This window comes from Hemitrygon akajei, chromosome 23 (genome assembly GCF_048418815.1).
Source record: "Hemitrygon akajei chromosome 23, sHemAka1.3, whole genome shotgun sequence".
NCBI classification, from domain to species: Eukaryota; Metazoa; Chordata; class Chondrichthyes; order Myliobatiformes; family Dasyatidae; genus Hemitrygon; species Hemitrygon akajei.
This window is the reverse complement of record NC_133146.1, coordinates 61,860,214-61,880,597: the sequence shown is the minus strand read 5'-3', so window position 1 is coordinate 61,880,597 and position 20,384 is coordinate 61,860,214. Positions and strand designations below refer to the sequence as shown.

General features: G+C 44.6%; 1 protein-coding gene across 1 annotated transcript in view; it reads left to right on the top strand.

Moving 5' to 3' along the window:
- The window catches only part of gfra1b (gdnf family receptor alpha 1b), a 247,753-nt gene extending 234,192 nt beyond the window's left edge, over positions 1-13,561 (top strand). Inside the window, exons 8-9 of the mRNA XM_073027832.1 lie at positions 5,300-5,353; positions 12,368-13,561. Of these exons, the coding sequence (XP_072883933.1) occupies positions 5,300-5,353; positions 12,368-12,541 (228 nt within the window). The 3' untranslated portion in view covers positions 12,542-13,561. The remainder of the gene's footprint in view (positions 1-5,299; positions 5,354-12,367) is intronic.
- Positions 13,562-20,384: the final 6,823 nt, after the last annotated feature.

The following is a 20,384-nucleotide window of genomic DNA, read 5'->3' as shown; positions in this document are numbered from 1 at the left end:
GACCCCCAAACAGTAGTAAGGATGTGATCCACAAGTTACAACAGGAGATAGACAATGCATGCTAAAATGGCAACGTTATAATAGTCATAGGGGATTTCAGTATGAAGGTAGATTGGTGCTAAATTCCAAAAGGGGGAATTTCTAGAGTGCCTATGAGATGTCTTTTTAGAGCAGCTCGTGGTTGAGCCCACTAGGGGATCAGCTATTCTGGATTGGCTGTTATGTAAAAAAAAAGGAATTGTTTAGAGAGCTTAAGGTAAAAGACCACTGAGGGGAAATGATCATAATATGATTGACTTCACCCTGAAATTTGAGAAGGAGGAGCTGAAGTCAGATGTATCAGTGTTACAGTGGAGTAAAGGGAATCACACAGCCAGAGAGAGGACTTGCCCAGAATTGATTGGAAAAGAACACTGGCAGGGATGATGGCGAACAGCAGTGGCTGGAATTACTGGAAGTAATTTGGAAGGCACTGGAGATATATACATCCAAAGACGAAGAAGTATTCAAAAGACAAGATGACACAACCGTGGCTAACAAGAAAACTCAAAGCAAACATGAAGCCAAAGAAGGGGCATATAATAGAGCAAAAATTACTCAGAAGTTAGAAGTCTGTGAAACTATTAAAAACCTGCAAAAGGAAACTAAAAAAGTCATTAAGAAGGTAAAGCTGGAATATGAAAGTAGCAGACTGATAATATTAAAGAGAATCCCAAAAGTCTCTTCAGGTACATAAAGTCTGAAAGAGAGGCAGGGGTGGATATCAGCCACTGGAAAACAATGCTGGAAAGGCAGTAATGGGAGACAAGGAAATGGCAGATGCACTGAATAAGTATTTTGCATCAGTCATCACTGTGGAAGACACTAGCAGCATGGTAGAAGTTTCATGTTTCAGGGGCCATAAAGTGTGTGAAGTAACTATCACTAGGAAGAATGTTCTTGGGAAACTGAAATGTCTGAAAGTAGATAAGTCACCTGGCCCAGATGGTGTATACCTCAGGGTTCTGAAAGAGGTGGCTGAAGAGATTGTGGAGGCATTAGTAATGGTCTTTTAAGAATCACTAGATTCTGGAATGGTTCTGGAAGAGTGGAAAATTGCAAATGTCACTCCACTCTTCAAGAAGGGAGACAGGCAGAAGAAAGGAAATTATAGGCCAGTTAGTCTGACCTCAGTGGTTGGGAAGATGTTGAAGTTGATTGTTAAGGATGTGGCACATGATAAAATAGGCCGCAGTCAGCATGGTTTCTGCAAGGGAAAATCTTACCTGACAAATCTGTTGTAGTTCTTTGAAGAAATAACAAGCAGGATAGACAAAGGAGAATCAGTTGATGTTGTGTACTTGGATTTTCAGAAGGCCTTTGACAAGGTGTCACACATAAGGCTGCTTAACAAACTATGAGTCCATGGTATTACAGGAAAGATTTTAGCATGGATAAAGCAGTGGCTGATTGGCAGGAGGCAAAGAGTGGGAATAAAGGGAACCTTTTCTAACTGGTTGCCAGTGACTAGTGGTGTTCCACAGGGGTCTGTGTTGGGGTCAATTCTTCTTATCTTATATGTCAATGATTTGGATGATGGAATTGATGGCTTTGTTGCAAAGTTTGCAGATGATATGAAGATAGGTGGAGGGGCAGGTAGTTTTGAGGAAGTAGAGAGGCTACAGAAATATTTGGACAGATTAGGAGGATCGGCAAAGAAGTGGCAAATGGAATACAGTGTTGGGAAGTGTACACTCATGCTCTTTCTTAGAAGAAATGAAAGGGTTGACTATTTTCTAAATGTAGAAAAAATACAAAAATTGAAGGCACAAAGGAATTTGGGAGTCCTTGTGCAGGATTCCCTAAAGGTTAATTTGCAGGTTGAGTCTGTGGTGAGGAAGGCAGATATGATCTCAGTATTCATTAACAGAGGACTAGAATATAAGAACAATGATGCAATGCTGAAAGCACTGGTGAGGCCTCTTGGAGTATTGTGAGCAGATTGGGTGGGGCTCCTCATCTTAGAAAGGATGTGCTGAGACTGGAGAGGTTCAATAGAGTTTCACAAAAATGATTCCAGGATTGAATGGCTTGTCATATGAAGAGCATCTGATGGCTCTGGGCCTGTATTCACTGGAATTCAGAAGGATGAGGGGTGTCCTCATTGAAACCTATTGAATGGTGAAAGGCCTCAACAGAGTGAATGTGGAGGGGATGTTTCCCCTGATGGGGGGGGGGGGGAATCTAGGACCAGAGGATACAGCCTCAGAGTAGAGGGGTGTTTTTTTAGAATGGAGCTGATGTGGAATTTCTTTAGCCAGAGAGCGGTGAATCCGCAGGCAGCTGTGGAGGCCAAGTCTTTATGCCAGAGGTTGATAGATTCTTGATGTTCAGGGAATGAAGGGATAAGGGGGGAAGACAGAAGATAGCTGTGTGGAACGAGCTTCCAGTAGAATCGGTAGAGGCAGGTTCGATATTGTCATTAAAAAAAAAATTGGATAGGTCTTAGAGATAGTATTTATAATTATCTGGATAGACAGGATCTGATTAGGAGTAGCCAGCATGGATTTGTGCGTGGAAGGTCATGTTTGACAAACCTTATTGAATTTTTTGAAATAGTTACGAAGAATGTTGACGAGGGTAAGGCAGTGGATGTAGTCTATATGGACTTCAGCAAGGCCTTTGACAAAGTTCCACATGGAAGGTTAGTTAAGAAGGTTCAGTCATTAGGTATTAATGCTGGAGTAATAAAATGGATTCAACAGTGGCTAGATGGGAGATGCCAGAGAGTAGTGGTGGATAATTGTTTATCGGGATGGAGGCCGGTGACTAGCGGGGTGCCTCAGGGATCTGTTTTGGGCCCAATGTTGTTTGTAATATACATAAATGATCTGGATGATGGAGTGGTAAATTGGATTAGTAAGTATGCTGATGATACTAAGGTAGGAGGTGTTGTGGATAATGAGGTGGGTTTTCAAAGCTTGCAGGGAGATTTATGCCGGTTAGAAGAATGGGCTGAACGTTGGCAGATGGAGTTTAATGCTGAGAAGTGTGAGGTTCTACATTTTGGCAGGAATAATCCAAATAGAACATACAGGGTAAATGGTAGGGCATTGAGGAATGCAGTGGAACAGAGAGATCTAGGAATAACAGTGCATAGTTCCCTGAAGGTGGAGTCTCATGTAGATAGGGTGGTGAAGAAGGCTTTTGGAATGCTGGCCTTTATAAATCAGAGCATTGAGTACAGCAGTTGGGATGTAATGTTAAAATTGTACAAGGCATTGGTAAGGCCAAATTTGGAATATTGTGTACAGTTCTGGTCACCGAATTATAAGAAAGATATCAATAAATTAGAGAGAGTGCAGAGACGATTTACTAGGATGTTACCTGGGTTTCAGCACTTAAGTTACAGAGAAAGGTTGAACAAGTTAGGTCTCTATTCATTGGAGCGTAGAAGGTTGAGGGGGGATTTGATCGAGGTATTTAAAATTTTGAGAGGGATAGATAGAGTTGACGTGAATAGGCTGTTTCCATTGAGAGTAGGGGAGATTCAAACGAGAGGACATGATTTGAGAGTTAGGGGGCAAAAGTTTAAGGGAAACACGAGGGGGTATTTCTTTACTCAGAGAGTGATAGCTGTGTGGAATGAGCTTCCTGTAGAAGTAGTAGAGGCCAGTTCAGTTGTGTCATTTAAGGTAAAATTGGATAGGTATATGGAGGGTTATGGGCTGAGTGCGGGTAGGTGGGACTAGGTGAGATTAGGAGTTCGGCATGGACTAGGAGGACCGGAATGGCCTGTTTCCATGCTGTGATTGTTATATGGTTATATGGTTATATGGTATATGGACAGGAAAGGAATGGAGGGTTATGGGCTGAGTGCAGGTCGGTGGGACTAGGTGAGAGTAAGCGTTTGGCACGGACTAGAAGGGCCAAGATGGCCTGTTTCCATGCTGTAATCATTATATGGTTATAGGGACTAAGAGAAAAAATGGATCAGCAATAATGACTCAATGAGCCAAATGCCCTAATTCTGTTCCTGTATCTTACAGTCTTAAATAGGTGACCTGTTGGGTGATGCAGCTCGTTGGGCCAAAAAGGCTTGCATTTCTGAATAAATACAAAATTTAAGAGAGATCTTTGGGGAAAGTTTTAAACATAGAGAGTGGTGGCTGGACAGGGCTGCTAGAAGAGGCACTAGAGGCAGATACAATCTCACTTGGTAATTAGGGAATAACTGTTAGTCCTTCCAACTGATTCTCATTTAATTGAGACAATTCTAAAAGTAATAGAACCAATCTGGATTGAGGGAGTGGCCTGAGATTATGACATGTATTCTTCCACTTGCCATACTGTACATTTCTTTAGAAACATTCCATTTGCCACAAAAGAACAAATGGGAGAGAATTAGTTCATCAAAAAATTAATCTATAACTTATCTACAATTGTGATGCCCTGAATGTGTGCATATCTGTCTAAATGAGAGATATTTTATAAATAGAGTTCCACAGTAGTCAATCGTACATCAGTTTCAGAGAGGAAAAAAAAACAGAAAATCGTCCAGTTTAGACTCTCTTTTAAGAGCTCATTAACTGCATGAAGTCATCTAGGTGTGAAGACAATGTCTTTGCTCTGAACTTAATTACTCTACCAGGTTCTTTCAACGTACTTACGGAGCTCTGATGCAATCCCAGCACAGCCCAGCCAACGCAGATTAAATTAGCCAAACTTGACACTCCTGACAGAGTTAATTAAAAGTAAGTACAGCCTTGTGGAATAAGGCCTGGGATTTGCAAATCTAAATCTTTTGTCCATCAGTGGTTCCAAATCAGAATCTGGTTAATTATCACCGACATATTGTATGTTGTGAAAGTTGTTGTTTTTGTGGCAGCATTACAGTACAAGACAGAAAATAATTACAAGAAGTTACAATAGCAATAAAATAAATCAATAATGTAAAGAGGGGTAGTGAGGTAGTGTTCATGGACCATTCAGAAATCTGTTGGGAATCTGAAGAAGCTGTTCCAAAAATATTGAGTGTGCTTCTTTAGATTCCTATATCTTCTCTTCTGGCCTCACGACTTTTTTTCCTGACCACTGCGGTGAGCCTAAGCTCCACATTTGTGTTTCTGTCGCTGTTCTCACAAATTTCAATGGATTTGAGGGTCCTTTCACCTCAGTGGGTTTATGTATTATCATCACCCAATTTCCCCCAAAACTGTTCTCACTTACGTTTTGGGACTGTATCCTGTCTCTTCAACTTCAGCTGTCAATATACTGTACTTTGTTTATCTGCTAATATTTTCCCATGTTCTTTACTCAGGCACAGAGACTACGCTCTAATCTATCGGTGACCCAAGACTTTTGCATTACAGAGGTAAGCAATTAATAAGGAATTCACAACGAACTTATTTTTTAAGCACAATAATTGTGCCTGGACTTAGAATGAATAATTTGAATTCTTACAAAATCAGTGTCATGCTTGGATTTAATTTAAAAGCATTGTGAACAAGTACTATGAAACAGATTTATGTTTTTACAGTCTAAGAAATTGTAACATAAATTTAAAAGGAAAGATAAGTGTTCATAGTAAGAATAACAAATAAAATAACAATTATGTTAATGAACACAAGGTTTACAAATTACAATGGATCATAAAGAGTTGGACTTGATGTAAAAGTGTTCCATTGAATCAAGTCACCTTAACTCATCCTCCACACTGAATTGATAACTGTAGTGTTCAGTAAATTGGCCTGTAAATAAAATTGTTTAAGTAGACCATAACATTCAGCTTAGGCTTCACTAGAGATCATGGCAGGATCTGGTTAACATTAGTAGACTCTGTTTCCCAGCCTCAGTCATCTAGAATATATCAGCTCTTTAGCACTACAATACAGCCAACAAGGAAAGGTAGGGCTGGACTGAGGCAGTGATCTAACATCAGGATTGACAGGAATTACGGAGATTACAAACATACAATCAGTGGCAACATTATTAGGTGCAGGAGGTACCTAATAAAATGGCCGCTGAATGTATGTTCATGGTCTTCTGCTGCTGTAGCCCATCCATTTTGAGGTTTGACATGTCGTGGATTCAGAGATGCTCTTCTGCAAACCAGTGTTGCAACACGTGGTTATTTGAGTTACTGTTGTCACCCTATCAGTCTGGCCGTTCTCCTCTGACCTCTCTCATTAAGAAGTGATTTTTGTCTACAGAACTGCTGCTCCCTGGATTCTTTCTTTTATTTTTAGCACCATTCTCTGTAAACTCTTGACATTATTCTGTTTGAAAGTCCCAGGAGATCGGCAGTTTCTAAGATACTCAAACCACCCCATCTGGTACCAACAATCATTCCACTGTCAAAGTTACTTAGGTTACATTTCTTCACCATTCTGCTGCTTGGTCTGAACAATAGCTGGAGCTCTTGACCATGTCTGCATGTTCTTATGCATTGAGTTGCTGCCACATGATTGGCTGCTTAGATATCTGCATTAACAAGCAAGTGTACAAGAGAACCTAATAAATTGCCCATTGAGTGTAGGTCTGGTTTCAAAAACATCAGAGTTGTTGGAGGGAAATGTTAGATGCTGAGAAATGTTCAGCAGGAGACAAATGATAATGTCAAATAGTGTGGTAAACTCAATCACAGGGCTCAGAAAGGTTAACAGGTCAACCAGCAGCTGTTGAGAGACTACTCCTGGTTTCAGAGACGGCCAACAATACTGGAAAAGCTCACAGCTGTTTGATTCAGGTGTTCTTGGGAAGCAAGCTTGACCAGCATTATAAGAGAAATACAATTAAAACCACAACCTCATTAATTATCTGAAGTTTGGAGCAGGTTAATTGTCACCTTTCACATTAGCTGCCCTTGAAACCAGAAGTGAATTGGAGGGAGGTTGGGCATTTATTTTTAAACCTTTTCACACTGTAGCCACTCCTTATCTGCCTACCGCACACCAACTCACCATCCATTCCACGATCATGCATGGCCATAGACTAAAGGGACTGTTGTTATTATTATTAATATAATTTGGTGCATTCCATCAATTGATTTTCTGCTGATAGAAAATGACTAAAAACATTGTGTCCCCAAAGAATATTTTAACAACTGTACTTGTGTGTATTGTTAAAAGTTTAAATTCTTTACATATGCAGATATTTCTCTGGCTGCTTGTTAAGGGAGTTAATCAATATTGAATTAAGTAGGATTGATGGAATGTTATCTCTCACAACCAACTGCACTGTGGGAAAATTGTACTTCTAATCCCTAATTTAGTTTGAGGTTTGCCACTGTTAAATTCATGGTCTGCTGTCTTACAACCATTGGTTAATTTAAAAACCTATGATCTTCACAATTCTTTTGACCCGAATTAAAGTGTTGTTCGTATTTCCTGACATGGTACTCAATGAGTATGTGCCAACATTAGAGTATTCCTATGTTTAATTCCCACTGTTACTTCTCTGAAACCTCATTCCTCCTACATACTCATTAACTCCCCCAGTTTTTCTGCCATCCACCTACTCTGAGGCAATTTATGTTCACCAATTAATCTGCCAGCACATCTTTTGGAACGTGAACACTCCAACTCCAGACATGGAAAACACCCCAGGTCTGGATCAAACTCAGCTCAGTGGAGCAGTTCAGCAGCAGCACCAACTGCGTGCACCACCATTGTGCTGTCAACTTAGAACAACATAATTGTAACATATTTTCATAACAGTATCAAAAATGTGAGATTATACAAACACATCTTCTAAATTAGAAGCTTTTCGATATTGTTATGATCCAGCAACAATGAATACATATTTGAGACAGGTTTTTTATGACAAATAAAACATTTATTAAACACTGCAAATGATTAACTTAACCGGAAGTGGACTGCTATACGGCAGCTCGAACAGTTCTTAAAATGAGAAATGCGAACTCAGTTCTTTAAAGTAGTATTGCAAAAGTCCAAAATGATTTCCACAGTCAGTTAGGAGAGACTTTCCTTGAAGTAATAAATCCTCTTTCATGTTGTCACTGCTGATCCCAGCCGAAGTATGCCTTGCCCCAAAGGACTTACAATGTAGGAAATAAAACAGCTTAAAGGCACTGACCTTTCCTTGGCAAAACGTTGCGTCCAGCTCTTTTAGCAAAGCAGGAGCTATCTTGGACACAGGTTACTAACTCCTTGTACAAAGATTAAATAAGGTTGAACCTGTTTTACCGCCGACAACATCAACTTCCCCCGATCCTTCAGCTTCCCGAACTTCAATAATTCTTCACTCTCCGACTGGGCTTTAACTGGCAGTGATTTTCAGAACTGACAGCACTACGATTCTCACATTAAAACTTCAGTTTTAAAACGAAACTGCGTCATAACATCAAATACGCAGCAGAACGGAGTCACTGACGAATTCAACCACAAACTGACCTGCGTCACAGGGACGGGTCCTCCTTTTATACCCTGTTGGAAAAAACATCACATGACCTCTCACTGGCAGGAACATTACATCACTCCACCATCACAAGACCATTACATCACACCCAGCAGAGCCTCAATTACATCATGGTCATATGACAGTCACAAGATACCCATGGGTATGTAACAATATGGAATATAGATTTTATGTTGAAGTCAAAGAGCACTACAGCACAGAAAGAGGTCCTTCAGCCCATCTAATCTGTATCAGATTTTTTGCCCAGTCCCATCTACCTGCACCTGGACCTTAGCCCTTTGTACATCTTTCATCCATGTACCTATCCAAACTTCTATTAAGTGTTATAAATGAACCTGCTTCTACAGCTCATTCCACCCTCTGAATGAAGAAATCCCTCCTCAGGTTTGCCTTAAATATTTCACCTTTCACCATTAACCTCTGAATGCATATATTTCTAGAATCCCAAAATGCATATATTCATGTTAACTAAATTTCACCCTTCATAATTTTAAGCATCTCTACAGAATCTCCCTCATTCTCCTGCGCTCCAGAGAATAAAATCCTAATTGATTCAACCTATCCCTGTAATTAAAGTCCCTAAGTCCTAAGAACATCCATGTAAATTTTCTCTGCACTCTTTCCAGCTTATTAATACTCTTCCTGTAGGTAGGTCACCTGTAGTGCACACAGTACTCTAAATTTGACCTTAGCAATATCATACCCAACTTCCTCTCCTGTATACAATACCAATTTATGAAGGCCAATGTGTCAAAAGCTTTTTTTACAAACATATTTACCTATGATGCCATTTTCAAGGAATTATACCTATGACAAATAAATCTAATCTTTATCTTTCATGGATCTCTATTCCCAGATCCCATTATTCTACCGTTATCCTCAGCGTCCTAAGATTCACATGATCTCCCTGGTTTGTCTTCCCAAAATGCAAACGCCTCACAGCTGTCTACATTAAACTCCATCTCCCATTTTTTTTCAGTCCATTTTCCCAGCTCGTCCAGATTCCGCTGCAAGGTTTTATAGACTTCCTTGGTGTCCACTACACCCCTAATCTTGGAGTCTTCTGCTAATTTGCTGATCCAGTTTACCACATTATCACTTAAATCCTCATACAGAATTCCTTAAAGGTTTATTTGCAGGTTGAGTCAGTGGTGAGGAAGGCAATTTCCAATGTTAGCATTAATTTCAAGAGGACTAGAATATAATAGCAAGGTCATAATGCTGAGGCTTTATAAGCACTGGTGAGGCCTCATTTGGGTGTATTGTGAGGAGTTTTGGGCCGATTATTCAAGAAAGGATGTGCAGATGTTGGAAAAGGTTCAGTTCAGGTTCACGAGAATGTATTCAAGAATGAAAGGCTTATATGAGGAGCCATTGATGCCTTTGGTCCTTTACTTGCTGGAATTTAGAAGAATGAGGGGGGATTTCATTGAAGCCTATCAAATGTTTAAAGGACAAGATAAAGTGGATGATTCCTATCGTGGGGGAGTCTAGGACAGCTTCATGATAGAGGGACATAAATGTAGAACAGAGATGAGGAGGAATTTCTTTAGCCAGAGGATGGTGAATCTATGGCATTCATTATCACAGGCCGCTGTGAAGGCCAGGTCATTAGGGTTAATTATGGCAGAGGTTGATAGGTTCAAGATAGGTCAGGATGTGAAAGGTTACGGGGAGAAGGCAAGAATATGGGTTTCAGAGGAAAATGTATCGGCTATTTTTGAATGGTGGAGCAGACACTATGCACTGAATGGCCTAATTCTGCTCCTTTGTCTTCTGGTTTACATCATTAATATAAATGATAAATGACAGTGGACCTAGCAATGATTCCTGCAGCACACCACTTGTCACAGCCCTCCAATCAGAGAGGCAGCCATTTACTACCACTCTCTGGTTTCACCCACCAAGCCAAAGTTGAATCCAACTGATGTTGCAGTGGTGAAATTAGATGTTCTATGAGACGTTCTAATGGAAATATCACATTCTAAGCTTTGTGTCATCAAAATTTAACCTGAAGGACTGAAGTGGCAAAGTGGCTGCACGTTTAGTAGGAAATGAAAAGTGGATACGAGTTTATTTTCAGATTGGATGGAAGAGTGCAAGGCTTCCCATAGGGTCAGTGTTAGCAATTTTATTTTTAATAAATTATGTTAAAGATCTCTTCCAAGAGGAACACAACCTTGTCGTGGTTTGGAGGCTTGCATGCCCCAATCACCCAGAGAGCTATATCGACTGGAGTCAGGGCCTGGTGCTTTGACGCTTGGTAGGGTCATCCATACCAAACAGGTCAAGGGCTAGAGTTCAGAGTAAGAATGGTCCACCAGTCCCCCAGGTTTGGGGGTTCAGCTCAGAGCTAACGACCTTGACTGGTCAAAAAAAAATTGTTATAGAAACAGCAATGAAGAATCCTGTTGAAAGGTCTTGGCCCGAAACGTCGACTGTACTCTTTTCCACTGATGCTGCCTGGCCTGCTGAGTTCCTCCAGCAGTTTGTGTGTGTTGCTTGGATTTCCAGCATCCGCGGATTTTCTCTCGTTAATGAAGAATCCTTCTACATTTGTGTGCAACAGTGTGGACAAACAGAGATGGAGGACTTTCATTGCTGCCCTAGATGCCAGCATAACAGGAAGTAGGTACAGGCAGTCCCCGGGTTACGTATGAGTTCCATTCCTGAATCCGTCTTTAAGTCGGATTTGTACGTAAGTCGGAACAAGTACATCTGGTATTATTTAGCGTCAGTTCGTCAAACGTTTGTCTTAGTATATAGTATATATTTTGCCTTTCTATGCATATAAAACACTTAAGAAACGTATGTATTCCAATAATTAAACCACTGTGTTGCTTAGTAAAATTTGTAGCTTTCATTGGGGCAGGGCCTTTCACATGTTCCATTATTCTCTCTTTATCCGTTATCCATTAATATTGTTCCGATCGTTGACCGACTGTAGCCTAACGTTTTTCCAATGACCGATGGCGTTTCACCTCTTTCCAAACACTTTATTATTTCCACTTTATTTTCAATCGCGATCGCTTCCCATCAATGGAACAGAAACACTGCGGGTGGCGGGTCCTGACCTGCGCCAGCTCCCGAGGTCCGCTGGGTCTTACGGACCACAGCACTGAATTCCCTGGGTGCTAAACTGCACCGCACTGAGACAGGTTAAATGGGACAAGTGGGGGCTGTGCTGGGTTTGGGTATTTGATCCTCCACAATATTCTGCGTGGGAATTTAAACTAGAGGTGGCAGTGTTTTTTTTTTACGAAGTCGAGTTGCGAGCTCGACATCAACCCGGCACGGATGGTACGGGAGTCACTGGATCGACATCAACCCGGCACGGGAGCGGTCTGTCACTAAATTGAACTTGGGAACCTCCGTTCTCGAGCCCGGTGCTGATCTGACTGCGCCACCAGCCGACCGGAACGGGGGTGGGGGGGGGGGGGAGGGTCAGGGTGAAACTTACCGAGAAAAATTTAAGCCAAATACAAAGTTAAACACTCAACACAATGTCAACGGCAACGACTTAAAGTGATGGACGTTATCACGATCTGACTTAAAATGGTGAACGGCATTCTCCTTCCTCAGTTTGTAAGTACGAGTTGTCCGTAAGTCGGACATTTGTAACTCGGGGACTGCCTGTATATTAAGGATTTGGGTATGTGAGGCATAAATCTTAAGTTTGCCAATAATGATAAAGTAACATCAAATGTATTAGGAAAAAAAACAGAAAATGCTGGAGAACAGGCAAGGCAGCATCTGTGAAAGGTGAAGCAGAGTTAACTGGTCAATGATCTTTTATCAGTGCAATTCTTACCTTCCTCTGTAGATGTAACATTTAAGCTCCAATACTCTGGGTATCCACATGTTCCTATGCAATGCTGATATGCTTAGGAAGTGCCCCCTGTTTGCATCCATTGATAGAACTTACTGATGACATTTTAATTATTTTCAGACACAGAGCTCCACTGCAGATGATAAGGAGATTTCTGCAATACAATCCAAAGAACAGACATCTGAAGGGACTTCGTCTACGATCAGTCGAGAGGGCCACATCAGTACAGTGCTGTGGGTGATCACTATTGCACATTCAACTTTCATTTGCTTCTACTCAACAGAAACATTGTAGTTTCATACATGGACCTGTACAAAATCTATTTCCTGTCCATCTTATTTTTCAAAAATGCTAGTTCTAGAGACAAAGTGGAGATATCCTGCTGAATCGAATTCGTTGTAACTAGTTGAGGCAGGGAAAATGCGAGCTTCTCGTCAATTATGGGCTACTTTATGCAATCCTACATTCCAAACAAAAAATCTAGTGGGCATCATGGACCAGGGTTTAATTACAGCTGCACTTACTTTTGACCTAGCCTTAAGCTTGGCAGCGGCGTGTGTTGAATCCTGTGTGCATTGTCTGTACAACTGCTTCATTGAATCTGACAATTTAGGTAGAGCACAGCAGGGAATTTCTTTTGACAATGGTTTTATTCAACTAACCATTTCAGTTGAAGAGTGGGAAGATACCCTGTTTTATTTTAAACTTCAATTATTAGTTGGATTGCATCAGATATTTTGAACTTTATGAAATGCACAAATTTCCTGTAATGTTTATGTAAATTGTCTGCTGTCAAATCTAAAAAAAACATGACCCATGTCACAATCCTTTGTAAAAATCTGGGTTTTCTTTTGCCAGGAACTGAAATCTGTGATGTGCTTAAAATTCTTTAAACAGTGGTATTTACAAAATTAAGGATTTATTTTAAAGCTAGCCTTAATAAATGGAAGTTTGTTTTCCTTTAAGCTTATGTTAATAACTATAAGCAGTTAGTGAACAGCATTATCACAGATAAAACATCCATTAGTGTACTAAAGTGTTCACTCTGATACTTCTGTTCTACAGCAATTCTGTCGGTAACCAGCAACCTTTTGGCTGGCCTGTGGTTAAACAACCGCAATTTTGTCTGAAAACTGTTACAAATCAAATATCCAAATTTGATAGCTATTTGGAATAGAGGGAAAAGTTATTTAGCTAACTTGCTAGCTAATTGGAAGAACAGAGGGAAATTGTTACTAACGGTGACACTGAAAATAGTGGAAAATATCTGTCACATTTTACAATGGAGCATTAAAACATGTCTACGCATCAAAATTATTACTTCTTGTCTGTTTACATAATCTATACATCTGAGACCATAAATTGTCCAAAGAAAATTATTCTAAATTTCGTTCAGAGGACTGTCATTTTGCACTCTATACTCAGCCACTATGCAAGAGATACATAGCAACCAAGGTGAAAACTCTGCATTGAAGGTTCTCAATTACTTTATTAAAATGAACATATAATCTTTTAAATGTTTTTGGATACTCATGTTGAGTGATAGGTTATATTGCTGTAAATCCAAGCAATCATCAATCAATTGTATCATTTCATTACTTTCTTTTGGGGAAGTAATTGTATGTTGAAAATTTAATTTAGGATAAAGCATTAAGACAAGCTTGTGCAAATATTGACAAAGATTAAGCAACAGAATTTGAACCTTGCTCCTTATGATAAAATATCGTACAGTCTTTTTACTCCCAATCATAAAACAATTCAACAACTGAACTATGGTGGAGTACTTAGAGTATCAAGGCTCTATGACAGAAGTCACACTGTAGGTCAATTGACTCTCACGGAACTTGAAAGTTCAAAGTAAATTTATTATCCAAGTACATATGCGTCACTGCATACAACCCTGAGGTTTATCTTCTTGCGGGCATACTCAATAAATCCAATAACCATAATGGAATCAGTGAAAGACCACAGACACAGGGTGGGAAACCTGTGTGCAAAAGACAATACACTGTGCAAATACAAAAAGAAAGAAAATAAAGAAATAGAAAAATAAGCAATAAATCTTGAGAACAGGAGAAAAAGAGTTCATGAAAGTGAGTTCATAGGCTTCAGTGTCTCCTCAATATTTCTGTCATACTGTCCATCATAAGAACTATTGTCAAACAAGGCAGCGGTGGGTGGAACACAGGTACGGGAGAACCAGGCAGCGGTGGGTGGAACACAGGTACGGGAGAACCAGGCAGCAGTGGGTGGAACACAGGTACGGGAGAACCAGGCAGCGGTGGGTGGAACACAGGTACTGGAGAACCAGGCAGCAGTGGGTGGAACACAGGTACGGGAGAACCAGGCAGCAGTGGGTGGAACACAGGTACGGGAGAACAAGGCAGCAGTGGGTGGAACACAGGTACGGGAGAACAAGGCAGCAGTGGGTGGAACACAGGTACGGGAGAACAAGGCAGCAGTGGGTGGAACACAGGTACGGGAGAAAAAGGCAGCAGTGGGTGGAACACAGGTACGGGAGAACAAGGCAGCAGTGGGTGGAACACAAGTGTGGGTGGAACACAGGTACGGGAGAACCAGGCAGCGGTGGGTGGAACACAGGTACGGGAGAACCAGGCAGCGGTGGGTGGAACACAGGTACGGGAGAACCAGGCAGCGGTGGGTGGAACACAGGTATGGGAGAACAAGGCAGTGGTGGGTGGAACACAGGTATGGGAGAACAAGGCAGCGGTGGGTGGAACACAGGTACGGGAGAACAAGGCAGCAGTGGGTGGAACACAGGTACGGGAGAACAAGGCAGCAGTGGGTGGAACACAAGTGTGGGTGGAACACAGGTACGGGAGAACCAGGCAGCGGTGGGTGGAACACAGGTACGGGAGAACAAGGCAGCAGTGGGTGGAACACAGGTACGGGAGAACCAGGCAGCAGTGGGTGGAACACAGGTACGGGAGAACAAGGCAGCAGTGGGTGGAACACAGGTACGGGAGAACCAGGCAGCGGTGGGTGGAACACAGGTACGGGAGAACAAGGCAGCAGTGGGTGGAACACAGGTACGGGAGAAACAGGCAGCGGTGGGTGGAACACAGGTACGGGAGAAACAGGCAGCGGTGGGTGGAACACAGGTACGGGAGAACAAGGCAGCAGTGGGTGGAACACAGGTACGGGAGAACCAGGCAGCGGTGGGTGGAACACAGGTACGGGAGAACAAGGCAGCAGTGGGTGGAACACAGGTACGGGAGAACAAGGCAGCGGTGGGTGGAACACAGGTACGGGAGAACAAGGCAGCGGTGGGTGGAACACAGGTACGGGAGAACAAGGCAGCAGTGGGTGGAACACAGGTGTGGGTGGAACACAGGTATGGGAGAACAAGGCAGCAGTGGGTGGAACACAGGTACGGGAGAACAAGGCAGCAGTGGGTGGAACACAGGTACGGGAGAACAAGGCAGCAGTGGGTGGAACACAAGTGTGGGTGGAACACAGGTATGGGAGAACAAGGCAGCGGTGGGTGGAACACAGGTACGGGAGAACCAGGCAGCGGTGGGTGGAACACAGGTACGGGAGAACAAGGCAGCAGTGGGTGGAACACAGGTACGGGAGAACCAGGCAGCGGTGGGTGGAACACAGGTACGGGAGAACCAGGCAGCGGTGGGTGGAACACAGGTACGGGAGAACCAGGCAGCGGTGGGTGGAACACGGGTACGGGAGAACCAGGCAGCGGTGGGTGGAACACGGGTACGGGAGAACCAGGCAGCGGTGGGTGGAACACGGGTACGGGAGAACCAGGCAGCGGTGGGTGGAACACAGGTACGGGAGAACCAGGCAGCGGTGGGTGGAACACGGGTACGGGAGAACCAGGCAGCGGTGGGTGGAACACGGGTACGGGAGAACCAGGCAGCAGTTGGTGGAACACGGGTACGGGAGAACCAGGCAGCGGTGGGTGGAACACGGGTACGGGAGAACAAGGCAGCGGTGGGTGGAACACAGGTACGGGAGAACCAGGCAGCGGTGGGTGGAACACAGGTACGGGAGAACAAGGCAGCGGTGGGTGGAACACAGGTACGGGAGAACAAGGCAGCGGTGGGTGGAACACAGGTACGGGAGAACCAGGCAGCGGTGGGTGGAACACAGGTACGGGAGAACCAGGCAGCGGTGGGTGGAACACAGGTACGGGAGAACCAAGCAGCAGTGGGTGGAACACAGGTGTGGGTGGAATACAGGTATGGGAGAACAAGGCAGCAGTGGGTGGAACACAGGTGTGGGTGGAACACAGGTATGGGAGAACAAGGCAGCAGTGGGTGGAACACAGGTGTGGGTGGAACACAGGTATGGGAGAACAAGGCAGCAGTGGGTGGAACACAGGTACGGGAGAACAAGGCAGCAGTGGGTGGAACACAGGTACGGGAGAACAAGGCAGCAGTGGGTGGAACACAAGTGTGGGTGGAACACAGGTATGGGAGAACAAGGCAGCGGTGGGTGGAACACAGGTACGGGAGAACAAGGCAGCGGTGGGTGGAACACAGGTACGGGAGAACCAGGCAGCGGTGGGTGGAACACAGGTACGGGAGAACAAGGCAGCAGTGGGTGGAACACAGGTACGGGAGAACCAGGCAGCGGTGGGTGGAACACAGGTACGGGAGAACCAGGCAGCGGTGGGTGGAACACGGGTACGGGAGAACCAGGCAGCGGTGGGTGGAACACGGGTACGGGAGAACCAGGCAGCGGTGGGTGGAACACGGGTACGGGAGAACCAGGCAGCGGTGGGTGGAACACGGGTACGGGAGAACCAGGCAGCGGTGGGTGGAACACAGGTACGGGAGAACCAGGCAGCGGTGGGTGGAACACAGGTACGGGAGAACAAGGCAGCGGTGGGTGGAACACAGGTACGGGAGAACAAGGCAGCAGTGGGTGGAACACAAGTGTGGGTGGAACACAGGTATGGGAGAACAAGGCAGCGGTGGGTGGAACACAGGTACGGGAGAACAAGGCAGCGGTGGGTGGAACACAGGTACGGGAGAACCAGGCAGCGGTGGGTGGAACACAGGTACGGGAGAACAAGGCAGCAGTGGGTGGAACACAGGTACGGGAGAACCAGGCAGCGGTGGGTGGAACACAGGTACGGGAGAACCAGGCAGCGGTGGGTGGAACACGGGTACGGGAGAACCAGGCAGCGGTGGGTGGAACACGGGTACGGGAGAACCAGGCAGCGGTGGGTGGAACACGGGTACGGGAGAACCAGGCAGCGGTGGGTGGAACACGGGTACGGGAGAACCAGGCAGCGGTGGGTGGAACACAGGTACGGGAGAACCAGGCAGCGGTGGGTGGAACACAGGTACGGGAGAACAAGGCAGCGGTGGGTGGAACACAGGTACGGGAGAACAAGGCAGCGGTGGGTGGAACACAGGTACGGGAGAACCAGGCAGCGGTGGGTGGAACACAGGTACGGGAGAACCAGGCAGCGGTGGGTGGAACACAGGTACGGGAGAACCAGGCAGCAGTGGGTGGAACACAGGTACGGGAGAACAAGGCAGCGGTGTGTGGAACACAGGTACGGGAGAACCAGGCAGCGGTGGGTGGAACACAGGTACGGGAGAACCAGGCAGCAGTGGGTGGAACACAGGTACGGGAGAACCAGGCAGCAGTGGGTGGAACACAGGTACGGGAGAACCAGGCAGCAGTGGGTGGAACACAGGTACGGGAGAACCAGGCAGCAGTGGGTGGAACACAGGTGTGGGTGGAACACAGGTATGGGAGAACAAGGCAGCAGTGGGTGGAACACAGGTATGGGAGAACAAGGCAGCAGTGGGTGGAACACAGGTACGGGAGAACAAGGCAGCAGTGGGTGGAACACAGGTGTGGGTGGAATACAGGTACGGGAGAACAAGACAGCAGTGGGTGGAACACAGGTACGGGAGAACCAGGCAGCAGTGGGTGGAACACAGGTATGGGAGAACAAGGCAGCAGTGGGTGGAACACAGGTACGGGAGAACCAGGCAGCGGTGGGTGGAACACAGGTACGGGAGAACCAGGCAGCGGTGGGTGGAACACAGGTACGGGAGAACAAGGCAGCAGTGGGTGGAAAACAGGTACGGGAGAACAAGGCAGCAGTGGGTGGAACACGGGTACGGGAGAACAAGGCAGCAGTGGGTGGAAAACAGGTACGGGAGAACAAGGCAGCAGTGGGTGGAACACGGGTACGGGAGAACAAGGCAGCAGTGGGTGGAACACAGGTACGGGAGAACCAGGCAGCGGTGGGTGGAACACAGGTACGGGAGAACCAGGCAGCGGTGGGTGGAACACAGGTACGGGTGAACCAGGCAGCGGTGGGTGGAACACAGGTACGGGAGAACCAGGCAGCGGTGGGTGGAACACAGGTACGGGAGAACCAGGCAGCGGTGGGTGGAACACAGGTACGGGAGAACCAGGCAGCGGTGGGTGGAACACAGGTATGGGAGAACCAGGCAGAAATCTACTGTCATGGACCTTCAAATTGTGCTGGAGAAAGTGAGACTGAAGAGAAGCAGGATGCGGGTTTCTGTGCCATGTAACCGATCAGGGGTCCCAGGTGCTGCTTGGGGTACGTTGACAGTGCTTCATGCAACTCCTTCACCTGTAGAGTGACAATTCGTGCCTTCGTTATTCATTTTATTTAGAAATACAGTAACAGGCTCTTACGGCCCAACGAGCCCACACTGACTAATTACACCCATGTGACCAATTAACTTACTGGCACATACTCAATGGGCCAAATGGCCTACTTCTGCTTCTACGTCTTACGGTCTTTGGAAGGAGGGACAAAACCAGGGCACCTGGGTGAAACCTGAGTGGTCACATGGATAACAGACACAGTATTTCCACACAGCGGCGAGAATTGGTGCTGCAATAACACTATACTACATCCCACCCCTTATTTACCTATATTCAATGGAGCTTTCTACCATAGGTATAGATACATATGAGGAACACTTGGTCAGATATGGCAGTGTTCTTAAAGGTTATTCTGGAATGACATTAAAATGGTGGACCATCAATTGTCCGGATGATTATATCACAAGATCAAAATTCTCTTTTGGCAGAGGCCCATTCATATCTAACTAGGCACTATACACTTTTGTAGCTGACAGTGCGTGCCTGATCCACTTCTCCCAAGGCCAGGCTGAGGAAGTCAGCCGTGAATGGAGAGAGAGGGTAGGATCTTACTTGGAATTCAAAAAAAAAAATCAGCAGAGGAGGAAGGGGAGTGTCCGTATTCCACCTAAAGTAGGTGGGAGTGAGGAACAAGGTCGAGTGCTACACTCAAAGATGCAAGATTGTAAAGACAACTGAGGCCAGGGGGAGTAGGGGAAAACTCTTCACTTGGGAAACAGCATTTGGTGAGGGGGATCAGGAGACCAGCTGCACATTGTGGAGGTGGAGTGACTATGGATAATGGGTCTTAATTACCTGAAGACCTCCATGTGGGTAATTCAGACTGTGTACTTCAGGAGCACTGTCCAAATTCACCTTAGGCATGAAATTATACCAATACTACAAGGGTGAATAATGAAGCAAGTGTCAAAATAAATAGGCATGATTTAATTAATGTCAAAATATCACATTCTAAAATCTTTAATACTTTAGTGTCAAGGTTGGTCAGAAGGCTGGAGTTTTACTAATTTAGAATTCTTCTTATCGAGGTGGGTACATGTTAACCAGTTCAAAGTTCAAAAGTTCAAAATAAATTTATTATCAAAGTACATACATGTCATCTTATACAACCCTGGTATTCATTTTCTTGTGGGCATACTCAATAATCCATAATAGAATAGTAACCATAATATAATCGATGAAAGACTGCACCAGCTTGAGTGTTCACAGTATCATTTAACATTGCAATGATATATAGAATAAGCAGTTCCTGACATAATTATAGAAAAAAACAATTTGTAAAACCATAAGATGTAGGAGCAACATTAGGCCATTTGGCCCATCAAGTCTGCTCCACCATTTCATCATGGCTGATCCATTTTTCCCCTCAGCCCCAGTCTCCTGCCTTGAACCCGCCCCCCCCCCCCGTCCCTTCATGCTCTGACCAATCAAGAATTTAACAACCTCTGGCTTAAGTATGCATAAAAACCAAGCAATGAGTTGGTGAATCTGG